Genomic DNA, 17,881 nt, shown 5'->3' on the forward strand with positions numbered 1-17,881 from the left:
TCACAAAGAGGTCTGAAAAAATGGCTCAGTGGTTCAGAGCTCTGATTCCCAGCATCCACATGGTAGTTCATAATCTTGTAACTCCAGTTCCAGAAGATCCAACACACGCTTTTGGCCTCCTTGGACCTTAGGCACACATGTGGTGTAAATATACACAGAGCCAACAGTCATACACAAAAGAAGTATATTTTAAAAATTCACAAAGATCAGACATTCATATAAAAGTATATTCTTTCCTTCCTTCCCTCTCCTTCCTTCTTTCCTTTCTTTCTTTCCTTCTTCCTTTTTTTCCTTCTTCCTGAGACAGGGTTTCTGTGTGTAGCTTTGGCTGTTCTGGAACTTGCTTTTTGACCAGGCAGGCTTCAAAACCCATGTCGATCCGCCTGCCTCTGCCTCCTGCGTGCTGCCAACACTTGCTTGAAACCAGATTAGTCTAGGCAGGAGCTCAAGGTACAGATGCTTAGGAAGGAGATGAGCAGCTCGAGAGTGCTGCTTTCTGAAGTCACCCCAAGAATGTGACACACTATACAGTGACCTCTCACTCTCACACGGTACCTCCACCTCTGCTGGAGGACACTGCAGTCACCATACAACAGAAAGGCAAGCACGGGTCACAGGAAGTCGGCTGCGGTAGGGTTAATGCTTTAGCCCAATCCCAGTGATTTCCAGGACTGCCAGGTCTGATATACAGCACATCTAGCTCTTCTTTCATTTTCCCTCAGGCGTTGAAGGAAAAGAGAGGACAGATGAAATTTCCAAATTCTAACCATCTCTCTGTCATTCATCTTTATAAGGGTAAAAATACAAAAAGTACACAGACTTGTGCAACCTTCATATTTAAGGACAGCCAGCTTTCTGCCCAAGTACTGCATTAAAGCAAAAAGTTATCATTTCTAGCAGAGAAGCAAATCTTTTTTTTCTTTATGTTTTCAACAACAGTGGCATGGAGAAACGGCCTTTATTTATTAGCATTTTCAACTTCAGGCAATGCATCACCAAAAGGCTTTTCTGTGCTACCTCTCTTGTTGGGCAAATTTTTGACCTGTAATAGCTACAGAAAGGAGACATATCTGATTATAAACACAAGGCAGTTAGTTAAAGACCATGAGCTCTGTGTACAATGGTACCTAGGCAGGTGATGTGGATGCACTCTGGGAAGGTCAGCTGCTGCTCACCTGATGGTGTTGTCAGATGAGCCACTCACCACCAGCCTGTCTCTGTACTGCAAACAGGCGATGCCACGTTTGTGTCCATTTAGGGTCCTTACAAATTCACAAGTACTTGTGTTCCACACCTGAGACAGAAAAATGACAACTGAGCAGTTGATCAGGTACTTCTACCAGTAACAACGAGGTACTGGGTAAGCAGAAAACAGGAGTCATTAGAGGATGCCAATGTCTCAAAGAAACAGCAATACAGAGCTGGAGCAAGTTTGAGCTCTAATAACCTGGGACTAATGAGAAGGTGGCTACTGTGACAGACAATGCACCACACTGACTTACTCCTACAAAGTTAGTCTCCTTTAAGGAGTATTTTCGTGTATGTGTACACTTAGTGTCCTCCTGAGCTCCCTCTCACCTTACTTTTTTTTAGAGACGTATTTATTACTTTTATGCAGGAATCCAGAGGCCAGAAGCTGGGTCAATTGGAACTGGAAGTGGTTTTGAGACACAATTTACGTGCTAACAACTAAATTCAGGTCCTTTGCAAAAGCAGTACACTGTCTTAACACTGAGCTACCTCACCAGGCCCCAGCCTTATTCTTTGAGATGGGGACTTTGAACACGAAGCTGACTGATCTGGCTAGAATGGGCTGCCAGTGAGCACCAGAGATTTGCTGGCTTTGCCTCTAGATCACAAACTTATGGTGCCACGTCTGGCTATCACATGGCTGCCAAGAACCTGAACGCATGTTCTCATGCAAGTGTGGCAAGGACTTCATCAACCTGGCCATTTCCTTGGCTCCAGTATGTCTATATATATTTTTAGAAAGATTTATTTATTTATTATTATGTATTCAGCACTCTGGCTGCATGTACACCTGCAGGCCAGAAGAGGCCACCAGATCTCATTATAGACGGATGTGAGCCACCATGTGGTTGCTGGGAATTGAACTCAGGACCTCTGGAGGAGCAGTCAGTCTCCTTAACCTCTGAGCCATCTCTCCAGCCCCCTGTATATTTTCTTGAACTTAAACTTGCACTTGCTTTCCTCACACTCACAGTAATTGCCATCATCAGTGGCAGTGTTACCGTCTTTCCATGCACACTAGGCAAGTGGTCCTACCATTAAGTTATGTCTCCATTTACCATTTTGTTTTCTGTGTTTTGTTTTGTTTTTTGTGAGACAGGGTTTCTCTGTGTAGCCTTGGCTGCCCAGGACTCGCTTTGTGTGCCAGGCTGGCCAAGAACTCACAGCGATCAGCCTGCCTCTGCCTCTGAGTGCTGGGATTAAAGGCGTGCGCCACCACGCCCGGCTTTCCATTACGATTGTTTATAGAAATAAAAATTGTATTTAATATTACATTGTTCTACAGTAATGCTTCTGTATATAGTTGCCCTTAATCATACTTTCACACAAACTCCTTACTGAAAAGTAGTCTATTACCTTTATGGTTCTATCTCCAGATGCAGAAACGATGTACTTGTCATCAAAGTCTACAACATTGACCGCAGCTCGGTGTCCCACCAGCACCCTCCTGAGGGTGATGTCAGTTGGGGAAGCCATATCCCATACAGCAATGGAACGATCTTTGGAGCAGGTCACCATCATGCCATTATTGAAGCGTAAGTGCAGAACTGCTTCACAATGGTGAATCAGTGTGTTGAGCATCTCACCTGCGTTTACATCCCACACTCTGAAAAGGACACCGGGAGTGAGGCGGGACTTAAGACTACAGTGCACGGCCTTTTTTCACCATGGAGCTTACCATCAACACCTCCCCACTTTCTCTTTTATTTGAGGCAGGGTTTCTCTGTGTCCCCTTGGCTGTCTTAGAACTCACTCTGTAGACCAGGATGGCCTTGAGCTCACAGAGATCCGCCTGCTTCTGCCGGGACTAAGGGTGTGCACCACCATTCCTGGCTCACCCACTACTTTTATGGCAAGTGTGTTGTGCTCTTTCTTCGAAGCACCAAGGTAGAGTACACACGGAGCAAGAGAAGGCGGTGCAGACAAAGAGGAAAGCAGAGCCTAGAGGTGCTTCCTGGGTAGAACCTTAACATGGGAACGCAATAGAAGACTCTGTAAACTAGGAATTTAATTAGGAACATCAGTAAGATCTGTCCCAATGACTGCACCGTGGCCAAGATGTCCTGCCACAGACTTAGCAATGCAGACTTGACTCTGACTTCCCTGAACGTTTAGTTTTCCACCTGGTCCAGGGCCAGGATTATAGAGACCTTAAGTCCAAGGCTCCACTTCTGTGTTTTTTAGGGCAAGGTTGTCTAGATGGGCCCTCCCTCCCACTCTAAGTCTGTGCTTCAGAGCAATGGGGACCCATGGGTTGCTTGAGAACTGTGTCATGATGGAATTACCTTGATTATTCTATTTTTGCATACTGATTTTGTTTTTTAAAGCATTTTATTTCTCTTTTCCAGTTTACCCTCCTTCTGCAAAGTTATTTTTTACGCTGCAGTATTGCTAAAGGTAGAGTGCTGCTTAGCATGCTAAGCCCTGGGTTCAATGCCAACACTGCCAAGACAACAAACAAGTAAACCTCATTTCCCTCACCCCCTACATGACCTAAGCCTTTACAGGGCTCCAGCTCCTGTGAGGTACTCCACTCCACAGCACGGATAACAGCTAACTGCCAATGACTGCAAGGACTGGGTCTGCTTGAAAAGGCAGCTTTTCCTATTTACAGGGAATAACTTTAGAGAATTTAACAATGCAGTTAACTGTCTTTATTCTAGGTTTCTTTTTTTAAAGTTACTTTTGATGTATTATGTTTGCTAAATCCTTTAGCTTAAGGTGAGATTCCTGCAGGTTTCTAGCAGCGCAGCTGGTGCCCTGAGCTCGGGCTACACTGGACTCCAGCAGCATGATGGCTGTGTCATCAAATCACCAACGCCTCTGGAAATTGAGGGCCCCTCCCTGAGTGAAGCTCGCAATTAAACACTGTGGGGACAGCAGGCAGGAGCGAGCCTGCTCACCTGTATGCACTTGGAAGAGCCCATGCATGCCTGCACTGCAGCTACAATCACTTGAGATGGGCCTCACTCCTTCCCGCCATTCCCATGAGGTGGCCTCATAAGGAATGCAAGGCTTCCCACAGATCGGAGAACGTTCCTCTGACAGGTGCTTCTCCAAATTAGAATCTGTGTGTAGCTTCTTAAATGTGCCAAAGTAGAAATCTACCCAATAGTTCCAAAATCAAGTGCTTGGTTCTAGAGTGACAAGGGACTGACCGGAAGCTGACAGCTTATTCTTTAGTTTCAGAAATGTGTTCACGAAGATGTATAAAAGTACTGTGACAGAAAGTGGAGGGTTTTGGAGTTCAAAAAGAGTAGCTGAAACTTCCTACCTGACGGTGGAATCTGACGACCCGGTTATGATCACTCTCTCATCATACTGGAGACACAGGACCGAGCCTGTGTGGCCTGTGAGAATCCGCTTGCATTCCAATGTGCTTTTATCCCAGATCTAGGATGGCAAATGAGATCCTTTTGATCACTGTCATAATGGGGTGCTGTGGAGACTTGCTGTTCTCTACATGCATGACCCCCAAACATCAAAGCCCAGAGAGGGCAGAACTGCATTCTGTCCTCCAGGTAGACTAAGCACCTGGGTGTGCTGACTGGAGTTCTAACGCTAACTTTATCCTTTTCATTACGGTGGAGAGCAGCCTGTAATTATCACCAGCTTCCGTCCGTGCACCTACGGCCGGGACTCAGCCCTGGGACTATCTATTCCTATGAAGATCTGGGGAGAAGCAGACACTTGCCCTTTCAGGAAAGGATTTTGGCTTTGGTGCTGGAACCAATCTAAAATTCTTACTTCCTAAAAACAACACTGGGTTAGGCTTCAGGTCACTTTATGAATGCAGTCACCCCTACTCCACACTATGCTCCTCAACTGAAGAAACTTCATTTACCTTGATTGTGTTGTCTCGAAGGCCGCTTACTATTTTCTGGTCATCATACTGTAAACAGTAAACTCCTTTGCTTGTTTCACTTCGGCAGTGGATTCGCTGTAAACTATGTCGTCCACATCTCCAATTGGATTCTATTGTCTGAAAAAGGAGAATTCAAAGAAGCAGTTGATTAGGAAAGAACTCAGACCAGTGGCTCAGTGTGTTCCTCTATGGCAATGGTTCTCAACCTGTGTATCAAGACCCCTTTGGGGGAGGGGAGTGAAGGACCCTTTCACAGGAATCTCCTAAAACCACTGGAAAACACAGGCATTTACAGCTTCTAACAGTAGCCAAACTACGGTTATGAAGTAGCAACAAAAGTAATTTTATGGTTGGAGGTCACCACACCCTGAGGGGCTCAGCCTTAGGAAGGCTGAGAACCACTGCTCTATGGGGTACACACAACTAAAAGCTGAAGGGTGGATACTGTGGTACTGTGTGCTCGGTGCTCTTCTTAGAGATGCAGTATCCATGCCTGCTCAGAACCTTCCTTGAAGGCTCCTCAGCTCTGCAGTGCAAATGCCCCACTGGTGCTTTAGGAAGGTGGCAACCTTTCTCTCTGGTCCTCTCATCTATTTATCAGTAAACAAAGGGCTTAAAGCTCCACAAAAACGGACTAGGAATTTTCTGACCTTTATCAACCTTTTTCTAGTAAAGACCCTGATTTTTAACTCACACTGAAAACTTTAATGTGTTTTCTGTAATAATATTGTTACAACTTAAACAGACTAGTGATTCCCTACCACCCAGAAAAAGTCCAGAAACACTTTGGTTCTTACCTCAATATCTTGTATAATTTTAGGGTAAAGTGCTCTGTAAAAGGAGTTGGGAGGAGCATTCTCATCAGGAGGTTTGTTTTTGAATAAGTACTGTCCCCTAAAAAACAAATATTTACCAATAAAGATCATAAATCCACTTAAAAGAAGCTTTATACCTTTTTGGTGTTTTAGTTACCATTCCATATAACTTTGGCTAGCTAGCCTGGTAAGGCATGATGGCAAGGTGGTTTTAGGAGACCTGTGCCAAACGTTAACCTCCTGGAGTCTAAGGAACTTGACCAACATTTATTCCAGTGCAGAACATCAGCGTTCCGAGGCCTCTGGGATATGTTATGTTGATACAAGTATTCCTGGGATTCATCTACTGGTCTGTTAGGCTTCTGCACATTTACTGCTTTTATCATTTGACAATAATGGTCATTCTTCTCACTAATAATAATAATATTACTTTTCTCCCTTGGTACTGGGTTGAACCCAGAGCTGTGAGCACATGGGGGTGCAATAGCTTACCACTCTACCAGTGTGCTGCTTTAGAGCTACACAGGCCGCTGAGTCAAGTTGTGTCAGGGTCAGAGAAGCCTAGCATGCTGGGTAACAGCAATGCTTCTGTCATGGAGATGAAGCTTCTAATTACTTATCACACGGGTAAGGTGTGCCAGCCGGCTGCTTAGTCACCAGGGCTATTCCTGCTCACTGTGGCAGTTCTCCAAAAGAGGCAATTGAGTTCTTGTAAGAGAAACAAAGAACTGCATGAACGTCGGACAGCAGGAAGGGAAGAGGTGAGAACAAAGGCGAAGCACAGCAAGCCGCCGTGAGTGAGGTAGGAGGCTGGCTTTCAGCAGTGTGTTCCTATGTGCACACACAGATGCATTTCCTGACTTTCTCTGACTCCAGCAAGCAGCATGTTAGTAGCATCTCCTTCCTTATGACAGCACATCTCAGAATACTCACATCCTAAGCTAGATTGCTACACTCCCCCCCCCCCCCAAAAAAAAAGGTAAATGGCAATCACTTCCTGCTGGGTAAAAAATTTAATTCCTTATCCTGAAGTTAAGAACCCACCAAACACGGTGTGGAAGCTAGTAAAGCCCGCTCTGGGTGTTCTCACTGCTGTTCTCACTGGCACCGTGCCTTGCAAAGTGAAGATAGGCAGAAATGCCTCTGAGTGTAATCCTGGCACCAGAGAAATCATGTTTTCTCTGGGCCAGTCATCCACTTGTGCCTCTATAGCTCCATTACAATATAATTAATTGTTTGATGTCTCCAGGAGAGCTTCTCCCCTGCCCTCTCCCTACTATACACCTTGAAAATTAGTTGAGAAAATCTCCTGTCAGGAAGGCAGTTGGCTCTGGTGCCTGTGTTAATACAAAAAAGAGACTCTACAATAGGAGGGAGAAGAGAATGTTTCATTTTAAGGACGACTGTGAAATAGGATACTCCAACATGAAGGGTAAGTAAGCTACTTTGAGAAATAATTCTGGATCAGCAGCCTCCTTCCCTGAACAGTTTGATTATGTAACTACTTTGCATGCAGATGAGATTGTTGACTATTGTTTTGTCAGTGCCCACCGTTCCTGAGATTCCTGTCTTCCCTTGAGTCTCTGCCACCCCTATAAGGCCACTTTAGGGTTTTCCTCACATCCAATGATCCGTTCTCCATATTCTCAGAAAATAGGACTTGAATGAATTTCTAATCTTGTTTTCTATCCCACTGCTTTTTACCATTCCTTTCAAAGGCATATTCATTCCTCCAAATCAAAAAGATGCTACAGAGGAGTGGCTGGATACTGAGAACTGGCTTCTGGGTCTGTATCTGTTTTAAGTCAAAAGCTTTTATGGTGTATGTTCTCTGACAACAGGGACCACTTCTATGAGAAATGCCTGGTACCGAGGAGAATGTGAGTGCCTGATAAATGTGAAATATTAAATTTAGAATGTTATCATAAAATGTGATCTCCTGATTAAGAAAATGGACTTTTCCCAAGTGGTCTTTTATCATCCTTGTAAGAGTTACCATTACTGAATAAAGAGCATTATCTAGTGTTATTTAAGAGAGAAAACTGCAAAGTTCATGTCCTAGGGGCAAACTGTCAAATCCATCTAGGTATAAAATATAACAGCAAAGTGGAAGTTAAATCTTGGTGACTCAAATTGTTCTAGGAAGACTATATTTACTTGTATACTTTTGAAAAGAAATTGGAGGCCTTTTCAAAGACACCCATATGGGGAAAAGAATAACACAGAAAGGCTTTAACACAGAGGGCTTGTAAAGATAACGTCTAAAACTAATAATGAGCTGGGCACAGATATGCACACCTTTAATCCTTGCACTCAGGAGGCAAAGGCAAGAGGGTCTTTGTGAGTTTGAGGCCAGCCTGGTCTACAAAGTGAGTTCCAGGACAATCAGGGTGACACGGGTTATAGCCTGTTTTCAAAGGAAGGGAAAGAGGGAAGAAGAGAGGGAGGAAATGAGAAACTGCTTATAAAATTCTTTCTTTTTCTGAAGAAGGGAGAATTTGGCCCATTCCTTTAATCCCAGCACTCCACAGGCTGAGGCTGGAGGGCTGCGAGCAAGCTGGGCTATGAAGCAAGGCCCTGTCTCAACACTACTACCATCCAGACACAAAGACAACAGACAAAAGGGAGGCACAACCATCACCACGGGACACTAAACAGACACTCCAGAGCACACAAGTACTTGGATTTACCAAGTTATATCAAATTCTATCAACGTGACCAAGGACATGGGGATCTGACCATAAAGCTGAATGACTTGCAAAGAGCGGGAGGGAGTTCAGAGGCCGAAGAGAGAGAACCAGTGGTACTAACTGCATGAGTTCATCTCAGTTCTATCTTCAAGGACTTTTTTTTTTTTTTAAGATTTATTTGTTTCTTATGAATACAATGTTCTGCCTGCATATATGCCTACATGCCAGAAGAGGGTATCAGATCTCATTATAGATGGTTGTGAGCCACCATGTGGTTGCTGGGAATTGAACTCAGGACCTCTGGAAGAGCAACTAGTGCTCCTAACCTCTGAGCCATCTCTCCAGCCCTCAAGGACTCTTTTTAAAGTCCTTGGGATGTAACTCAGGAGTAGAAAACTTGACTAACATGTGTAAAAGCCTGTTTGATTCCAGGCACCACAAAATTTATTGGGTGGGGGGAGGCCAAAAAAAAAATTATCTTTTCAATTAGGATTTTTTTGTTTTGTTTTGTTTTTTGAGACAGGGTTTCTCTGTGTAGCCTTGGCCATCCTGGACTCACTTTGTAGATGAACAGCCATCTACCTGCCTCTGCCTCCCGAATGCTGCGATTACAGGCATGTGCCACCGCACCCAGCTCTCAATGAGGATTACTTTTTATTACTGTCTTCATCACTAACATAAAAGAGCCCCGTTTAGGACCAACCCTAAGCAGAAGTCTACGCTTCCATCTGCACTTACACATGCATACATCTCCAAGGCTGTGTCTGCCTCTCCTGGCCTTCAAGACAGGCTACTCTTTATGATGAAAGCTATTCTTCTCTTACACTATAAATGGAAACAAAGTGTATTTTAACAGGGGCATGAAGTCTTTTCAGCTAAGAATTGAGTTTTTAAAACTGAGACTTAAGGCTTGAATTATCTGGAGGAGAGTTTCTTTGCTCTCCTAAAGGACAGAGGATCTTCTCAGACACCCTAAAATTTCCCCTAAGTGCCCAGCTGTGAGCTTCATTTCTAAAGCTGGTCTTGGACTCAGCAAATGATGGGTGGGTCCTGAATGCCATACTCGGTAGCTACCAGAGTACAAAAGCAGTAAAGTAAGCAAAGGCAGTTTCTAATTTCCCACATAGAAAGGAGAAGAAAAACATCTGAAAGAAAAAAGACTAAGTCCCAGGTTACAGTTGTCTGGCAAGAACACTGCTAGCGCTTGGATCCCTGGCCTGGGGTGGCGGGTACAGGTGTGTAAGTCTTCCTCACAGCTCACACGACAGAGGCTTCTGAAGCGCCTGCCAGAATACTCGGGTCAACATGTTCACGAGTCCATGAGTTTCAAGGATGCAAAAGCGAGAGAGCCAAGCATAACTTTATGAAAATCTGAAGGAAGGCTGACTGTGAGTATTTAGTTCTCTCTCTTTCCTGCCTCAGTTGCCTTACTTGCTGGGATTACAGGGATGGACCACCATGCCCACCTAGCTAAATGAAGATTTGTTTTTGCTTACAGTGTTGAGGGCTCAACCTAAAGCCTTGTATTTACAATGCAGGCACCTGCAGCCGACTACTTTTTTGCTTGAGACAGGGTCATGCTATAGAGTTAGGGTGGGCCTCACTCATGCTAGCCTCCTTCCTCTGCTTAGCAAAGCAGGCCCCACAGCACCAAGGCGGGCTCTCCTTGAGCACTCTTAACTATTTGTATGTGACTCCAGACACAATCAGATCCCTCCCCCTCAAAAAAGTTAATATTGAAGGCAATCATTGGGCACATACTTGCCTATTATCATTTTTACCAAATATACTTAATAACTTACTTAATGAATTATTCATAACTGACTTGCTTATAGTGACAGTCTAGAGACACACTCTGAGGCAAAAATCTATAAAGAAAAGTATCTTCAAGAAGTTTTAATGAAATAATGCCACTGTGTTTGGGGGAATACCACTGGTGAAGTCTTTTAGGCCGGCTGACTACATAAGGCCTTCGGGAATTCATAATTAAACACGCAAATCTAAAGAAACATACAAGTTTTAAGATGAAACAATGATTGATACTAATTCCACTTTTCATTCATTATTTCTGGTAGCTATAGTTTTATTCTACTTGGGCTTAAAAATTAATTTTTGATTACAAAGGCATTAGAAGTGGGGACTAAACAAAGCCTTGTAAAGAACATTGCCCCAGAAGAGGAGGAAACAAGAGCAGATATTTCTACCTGACTCAAAGCTATCCTTCCTGCCGTAAAAATTACCCCTCAGCCTTTTTGCAAAATTCCAATTTCTGTCCAGAAAACAGAATGCTTGAATTAGGAGGGTGGTCAGCTTTTCTTTTGCAAAATATGCCATCATATGACTGACTGGTCAGACGGAAACTTAGTGAGTACACACAACAATTCTCTTATATTTTTAGCTATCAATCGGCACAATGACTACAAATGATGAAGTAGCCTCACTGGCTACCAGCACTCCCAAGTGTTCAGCGGCCAGGACTGGGGATGCTGCGGTAGGAGGAAGGTTAAAGGCTCACCACCCTCTGCGCTCTGCCAGGCCTCGCCACAGAGAGTCTGTCCTGACCATCCTCTCGATGAGCTTCTTCCACAGCATGCCGTCCGACGTCACGCGGTACCACTCCTTGCATACAAGCTCAGCAGCGCACAGTGATTTGGCGTCCAAGTATGACAGAATGCTCTCAGCAATATGGTCCAGACCCCGTGCTTCGGTGAGGGGAGGAAGCACAGAAAAAGAACAGAGCGGAGTGCTGAGCAATTTTTTCACAGAAAGCCCTCTAAAAGTGCAGCACATGCTGTGAGATGAAGGCACACCACTTCCCTAGTGTGGGTCAGCCTCTTTCTCAGACAGAGACTTGGGTAAAGTGAGTGTCAACGATTTTTCCATAAGGTTGCAGAAATGAACAGTATTTTCCATCTCCTGTTAGATAAGGAAGTTAAAGCTAACAACCAGCAAACCCCCCAAGACATTAAAAATAAAAAGGAGTCCAGAAAACAGTTCACATCTATCTATATGGATTTCCACACTAGGGGATGTTCTACGGATGGCATCTCAAACTCAGTGATTCAGACCCCCCGAAATCCTGATATTAGGTCCATTTCTCATTCTGTTCTATTACTGCTGCAGTTACAAAGCTATTCAATGAAAGAAATATCCTTTAAATGTACGGGGGAGAGGCGGCAAGCCAGGCCGTTCTGGGATATAGAGTGTGAGCATGCAGACAGTAGAGAAGTAAACACATGGTGCAGACACATCCTGCGAGGAGAGACACACAGGGATATTAGGGTTCAAAGATGAGTTTGGTTGCACGTGTTAAAACAAAACTATTTTACTGCTGTAAAACCTAAGTGACAGTTGACCAAAAATGAAAAAAAAAATCTTACCAATAAATAACAAAGGTAGCATTTCAAAGGAAAACACAGCAAGTGGATCCTGTGTGATGCAAAGCAATATGCCCCCCAGTTAAAGCTCTCTACTACCAAATAAGCATCAGAGCCTCAGTGGAAAAGAGCCTGTCAAACAGGGTGGCCACCCTAACGGCAGGTCTGCCATTGCTGTTCTAAGTTCACAGGTCAGAGAAAACCCTTTAAAATTAGTCATCTTTGAGGTTTTCTGGAGGCTCAAAAGTTGGGATGGATTCATTCAGTCTGTCTTCTGCAGGCATGAACTGAAAAGGACCAACAACATGCATTTTACTTTGTGTATTTCCCCTGAATCATATGGAGACACACTTGGATGCCATTAGCAACAATCCAAATATGCTTATTAAACATTATTCTAATTATAAAAATTGTACGGATATCTGTCACATTTTCCAGCAGACTTGGGAAAGGAAGCTTTAAATGGATCTTGTTTGGCTGGCATCACATGTTCATATTTAAGCATAAGCAGATGGAGGCATCCATCACCTAACTCTTATTAAAGGAATATGACTATAAGCCAATTAACGATAATAAACAGTTCTTTATACAAAATACAATGATGATGTGTTTCCTAAATCTTTTATATTTAAACTTTCTACAACACCTGAAGTTTCCAAAAGGCATTCTTACATTTTTAATGGCTGCCATCAAATTGCTCCTGATCTTTACAATGTACCAGTAATAAGTCGCCGGAAGTAATTTCACCTAGCACTCCTAACAAAACCATTACATTAATGGATTATAGGCAATTTTTGAAGTAGTTTGGTTTACTAAATGCAGCCAGATGGTGTAGGTTTAGAAATTTAAATGGCTGTTAAGCATTGGACATGATTTAATACCACATAGCCTGGTCAGCAGATATGCACTAGGGATCAGTATTAGGCAAAATACACTGGTCCAATCAACCTCGGTTCAATTCTTAGTGTCTAAGATTGAGACAGTAGCAGGTCTCAATGACTGGAAGAAAACAACAATAAGTTTAGACAAAGAAAACTGCTTGCCTATGGCTAGAAAAAAAAATCCAGTATGTTACAAGGGAGCAAAAATCTATTTTATTTAGCAACGAATACAGGTACAATTCAGGTCTCCCGCCCCAACAGGGTTTCTTTGTGTATCCTTCGTTGTCCAGGACTCACTTTGTAGACCAGGCTGGCTTTGAACTCACAGCGATCTGCCTGCCTCTGCCTCCTGAGTGCTGGGATTAAAGGCGTGCCCAGTACGTCGGCACAATTCAGTTTTTAAAGTGGTTATTCAGTACATGCAAATAAACATTTAATTTTAAAAGATAATTTTAATTTTAGAAAAACAAAAATTTTAAGAAATAGCTGGCAAGGATGAGGAAAGGCAGTGGACACAGTTCTGAAGTGGCTATCAGCTAGTGCATATTCTTAGAGGGGAGCCTGTCAGCATGTCCCAACGCCCTTTCAAAGTGACACTGGTTGTGGAGGTGCACAGTTGCAGTCCCTGGGGGATGAGGCAGGAGGGATGCTGGCAGTCTAGGGCCAGCTATGTTACACAGCAAGAGCCTACCTCAACAGGAGGAGAGGAAAGCCTCCAAACAGCCCATGCTTCAGGGCCGCAGCTGAGGGCAGTGGCAGAGTGCTTGTACAACAGCAAAACCAAAGCACCCATAAAACAACCAACAAAACCAACCAACCAACCAACAAATCATGCCACGCTGAGACTTCTTCCCATACTCCTTAATACAGCAGTTCTACTTTGGGTGTTTTTCTTCTGAGGCTGTCTGTAAGATTAATACATAAAAATGCCCATCATGGTTTAACTTACAAGGAAGAAAAATTAATGAAGGGGGTAAACAATGTGTTCACCACTGCAAAAAGTACCATAGGAACTAAAATCTTTAAAAAGAACACACACTTAGGAAAATATGTCTTAACATATTTAATAAAAATATACTGGAGGAATATATTGTTTAAAAGTTTCAAGCCAGGTGTGGTGGTGCACACTATTAATCCCAGCACTCAGGGAAGAAGAGGCAGGTGGATTGCTGTGAGTTCGAGGCCTGCCTGGTCTAGGACAGCCAAGGCCAGACAGAGAAACCCTGCCTCAAAAAACAAAAATATAAACAAAGTTTTAAAAAACAGACTCCAGATCTATTGGGAAATAAACACATAATCAGAACTTTATAAGAAAAACAAAGAGCTCTCTGCGTGGTAGAGTTCCGGGCAACTGTAATTTAGTATTTTATATTTTGTGTGTATGTGTGTTTACATATGTGTGAATGGAAGCCAGTGGGCCCCAGGGAACTGTCTACATAACCCTCCCCAGGGAACTGTCTACATAACCCTCCCCAGGGAACTGTCTACATAACCCTCCCCAGGGAACTGTCCACATAACCCTCCCCAGGGAACTGTCTACATAATCCTCCCCAGGGAACTGTCTACATAACCCTCCCCAGGGATGGGACTGCAAATCATGCACCCCCTCTTCAGCTTTTTTATGTGGACCTAGGGGATCAAACTCATGCCCTCAGCTAGCATGGCAAATACTTTCTTTTCAGTCCATATATATTTGCATTTCCTAAATTTCATAGAACCATCAAAACCAGTCAAAACAGGAAAATATCCCCAAACAAGCCCTGACAACTTAGTTAGCCCTAGGAATGTGAGGCCCATACAACAACCTCCTATTTCATGTGCTTTGCAGGGTTCACCACGAAAGAGGGGGGAGGGGGCAGATGCTCTGGAGATGTTACTTAATGATAGAGTATTTACCTAGTTTGCACAAGATTCAGGGTTCACTTCATGTCTACACAAACTTCCCTCCTCCAGGGATTGGGGATGCACACCGGTAGCAGTGTGCTCTGCCCCCTACAAACAAGACCCCAGTATGATCCGCAGAAAAACCATAGTATCCTTTCAAGTGTCTTTCATGTAGGCATGTGTGCATGTGTGACACACAGGCATCAAAGATTGAGATATCCTTTCTAAAATACTAAGAAATGTTTTTTAAACTAATTCCTACTATTTAAGTATTTTGTTATGGGTGGTAGTAGAAGCTGATGCAGGGGGCCGTGGTTTTTTAGCCAGCCTGAGCTAGGCAGAGATACTCTGTCTCAAACAAATAAATAAACATACATTTTTGTTGCTAAAATTCCCAAACAAATCCAAGTACATGAAAGAAATTGAAAGTAAAACATATTATAAAAGTCATGCCTCAAATCAGGTAACACCTAAGGGGAAAAACAATTTGGAACTGCAGATAGGCTATTGGAACTGCAGATAGGTTAGACAAAAAAAAAAAAAAAAAAAAAAAAAAGGCTGAGCAGAAGGACTTAAAACAAGGAAACAAAGTAAAATGTTTTTTGTTTGTTCGGTTTGGTTTTTTGAGACAGGGTTTCTCTGTATACAAGGTTTCTCTTGGCTGTCTTGGACTCAATTTGTAGAAGAGGCTGGCCGGGAACTCATAGAGATCTCTGCCTGCCTGCCTCCCAAGTGCTCAGATTAAAGGTGTGTGCCACTATGCCCTCCCTGTAAAATGGAATTTAATATTGCACTTTGGTTTTTCTTTTATTTTGTTGAAGGTGTAATTAGAGACTTGGTGTATAACTATCAAACCAAAGGAGATTTTTAAAAATTTATTTATTTTGTGTTGTTGGTGTTTTGCCTGCATGTATGTCTGTGTGGAATGTTGGTTCTCCTGAAACCGGAGTTACAGACAGTTGTGAGCTACCATGTGGGTGCTGAGAACTGAGTTCAGGTCCTCTGGAAGAACAGCCAGTACTCTTAACTACTGAGCCATCTCTCCAGCTCCCAAACAAATTCTACTTAAAAATATTTATTTATTTGTTTGTTTGTTTGTTTATTTATTTGAGACAGGGTTTCTCTGTGTTAGCCTTGGCTGTCCTGGAGTTGCTTTGCAGACCAGGGTGGCCTCAAATTCACAGCGATCCACCTGCTTCTGCCTCCCAAGTGTTGGGATTAAAGGCGTGTGCTACCATGCCTGGCCCCAAACAAAATTTTTAAAAAGAGAAATGTAGCCAAGAGTGTTTACCTTTGTAGTCCCAGCACTTTCAGTGCCAAGGCAGAAGGACTGCTGAGCTTGAGGCACGTCTTAGCTTCACAGTGATTCTGAGGCTACCTTGGGGTTACAGGGGTTATATGTAGGAGGAGCGGGGGTTAGGGGAGAGTAAGGCTGAAGATCCAGTTCCATTACTGATATAGCAAATTAACTAGGACTTTACAAGGACACACACATACCTGGCAGAGCAGTTATGAAATCCCTCTGCAGCATAGGCTTTAGATAGGAGTTGATGTGCCCATGCTGGTAATGACACATTTGGGATATAAGGTGCTCTACAAATTCCACTTGATCAGACTCTGACCACTGCTCAAAATACTTGACACACAGCTCCTTTTCCTTCTCATAGCTTGCTGAGAGTTTCCGCTGCTTGGGCACAATCATACTGGAAGTGCCATTGGCAAGTTTTGTCTATAGGAAGGGAGGGATTAAAAGAAACATTTAACAGTAAGCACTGAAAATGAGGGAAATAGTCTAATTTTCTGGTCTGGCACGCTACCTTGTATCTTTACAACTGAGTTATTCTTGTTAGATGTACTGTAATTGAGTATTTGTGAACCATAATTATGTTGAAAGCCTTAAAAAACCAGGGTAAGGTGGTAAATCAGGTATACTATGGGAAGACCAAACGTCCATTTCTGAAAGTTCACAGACATTCTTAATCTATGGCGATACACAGATAGAAACTGAAAGCCAGAAGTACATACTTATTACTAGCAAGCAAAAAAGTTAATTTGTTCTTTCTTGTATGTAGCAGTTATCAGACATTTAGATAATTACTTGTTCACACTTACTTCTTAATAGTCAAATAAGAGGTCTTCCAAGCAAAGAAAGACCAATGACTATTTAGAGACCTTGTAGTATCTTTGCAGATAAAGCCTAATAACTCATATGCTCAAGTTAACCTTTACCATTCCAAAAATTCCATCTTTGTAGTTATCAAAAAATTAAAGGCTATCCTTTTTAGTAACTGTCACTTAATATGTATTTACTGAGTGTCTACAATGTATCTAACACTGTCTAGATGCTAGGAATACAATAATGAACAAAATAGCAGAGTATCATCAAGAATATATTCTCTAATTTAAGAGGCACATATCACTTATAATGTAAATAGTAATGCTGAGAAAAGCAGGATAAAATAATAGAAAAGAACTGGAGAAATGACTTAGCAGCTAACCGCTCTTGCTATCAAGCCTAGTGACCTGAGTCTAAGCCTTGGAGCCCACATGGTGGAAGAAGTGAACTGACACCTACAACTTGTCCTCTGACCTCCACACATACTCTGTAGATATGTGTGCACTTGCACACACACAACATAAATAAACGTAAAAATAAAACTGTAAAAAGGACAGAGAGGGGGAGTATGTTATCATGGCAGGCAAAATTCTAAGATGGTGCCACGAAGACCCCCATCAAAGGTTGTGCAGGCCTTGTGGATCTTCATAGTGATTTCCAGGCCTGTCAGGTGTACATAGTCAGACCTGGTCTTAAAAAAGAATCCTTTTATACACATCCCTTCCCTTAGATCAAACATTACTGTAGGTGCTGTTATGCTTAAAATAAGGACATAATCAGTTGATCTTAAAAGAAATTACTAAATTGAAAATGGCAGTGCACACTTGTAATTCCAGCATGCAGGACTGCACATTTAAGAGCTGGCCATATACAAAAATTATACATTTTTTCAGTAATATATGAGGTCTTCAGAGTTTTGTTTTTCCCCCCACATGGGTGCAGAAGAGAAAGGTGGACTGTCACTGATAATCATCAAGGAAATCATGACTCTTGAGTTTTACT

At 42.8% G+C, this 17,881-nt stretch overlaps 1 protein-coding gene across 10 annotated transcripts in view; it reads right to left on the minus strand.

Moving 5' to 3' along the window:
- Nucleotides 1-17,881, minus strand: part of BTRC (beta-transducin repeat containing E3 ubiquitin protein ligase) — a 176,990-nt gene that overhangs the window by 15,234 nt on the left and 143,875 nt on the right. For 9 of the 10 annotated variants that reach the window (XM_084773757.1, XM_084773756.1, XM_084773751.1 and 6 more), the window contains 7 exons: nucleotides 16,261-16,492; nucleotides 11,137-11,323; nucleotides 5,914-6,010; nucleotides 5,096-5,233; nucleotides 4,526-4,644; nucleotides 2,608-2,857; nucleotides 1,176-1,294 (listed from right to left, as the gene is read on the minus strand). In XM_084773757.1, coding sequence (XP_084629883.1) covers nucleotides 1,176-1,294; nucleotides 2,608-2,857; nucleotides 4,526-4,644; nucleotides 5,096-5,233; nucleotides 5,914-6,010; nucleotides 11,137-11,323; nucleotides 16,261-16,492 — 1,142 coding nt within the window. The remainder of the gene's footprint in view (nucleotides 1-1,175; nucleotides 1,295-2,607; nucleotides 2,858-4,525; nucleotides 4,645-5,095; nucleotides 5,234-5,913; nucleotides 6,011-11,136; nucleotides 11,324-16,260; nucleotides 16,493-17,881) is intronic. The other variant, XM_084773750.1, reaches the window with a different exon arrangement.

The sequence above is a fragment of the Acomys minous genome (assembly GCF_964271855.1).
Source record: "Acomys minous genome assembly, chromosome: 2".
NCBI lineage: Eukaryota > Metazoa > Chordata > Mammalia > Rodentia > Muridae > Acomys > Acomys minous.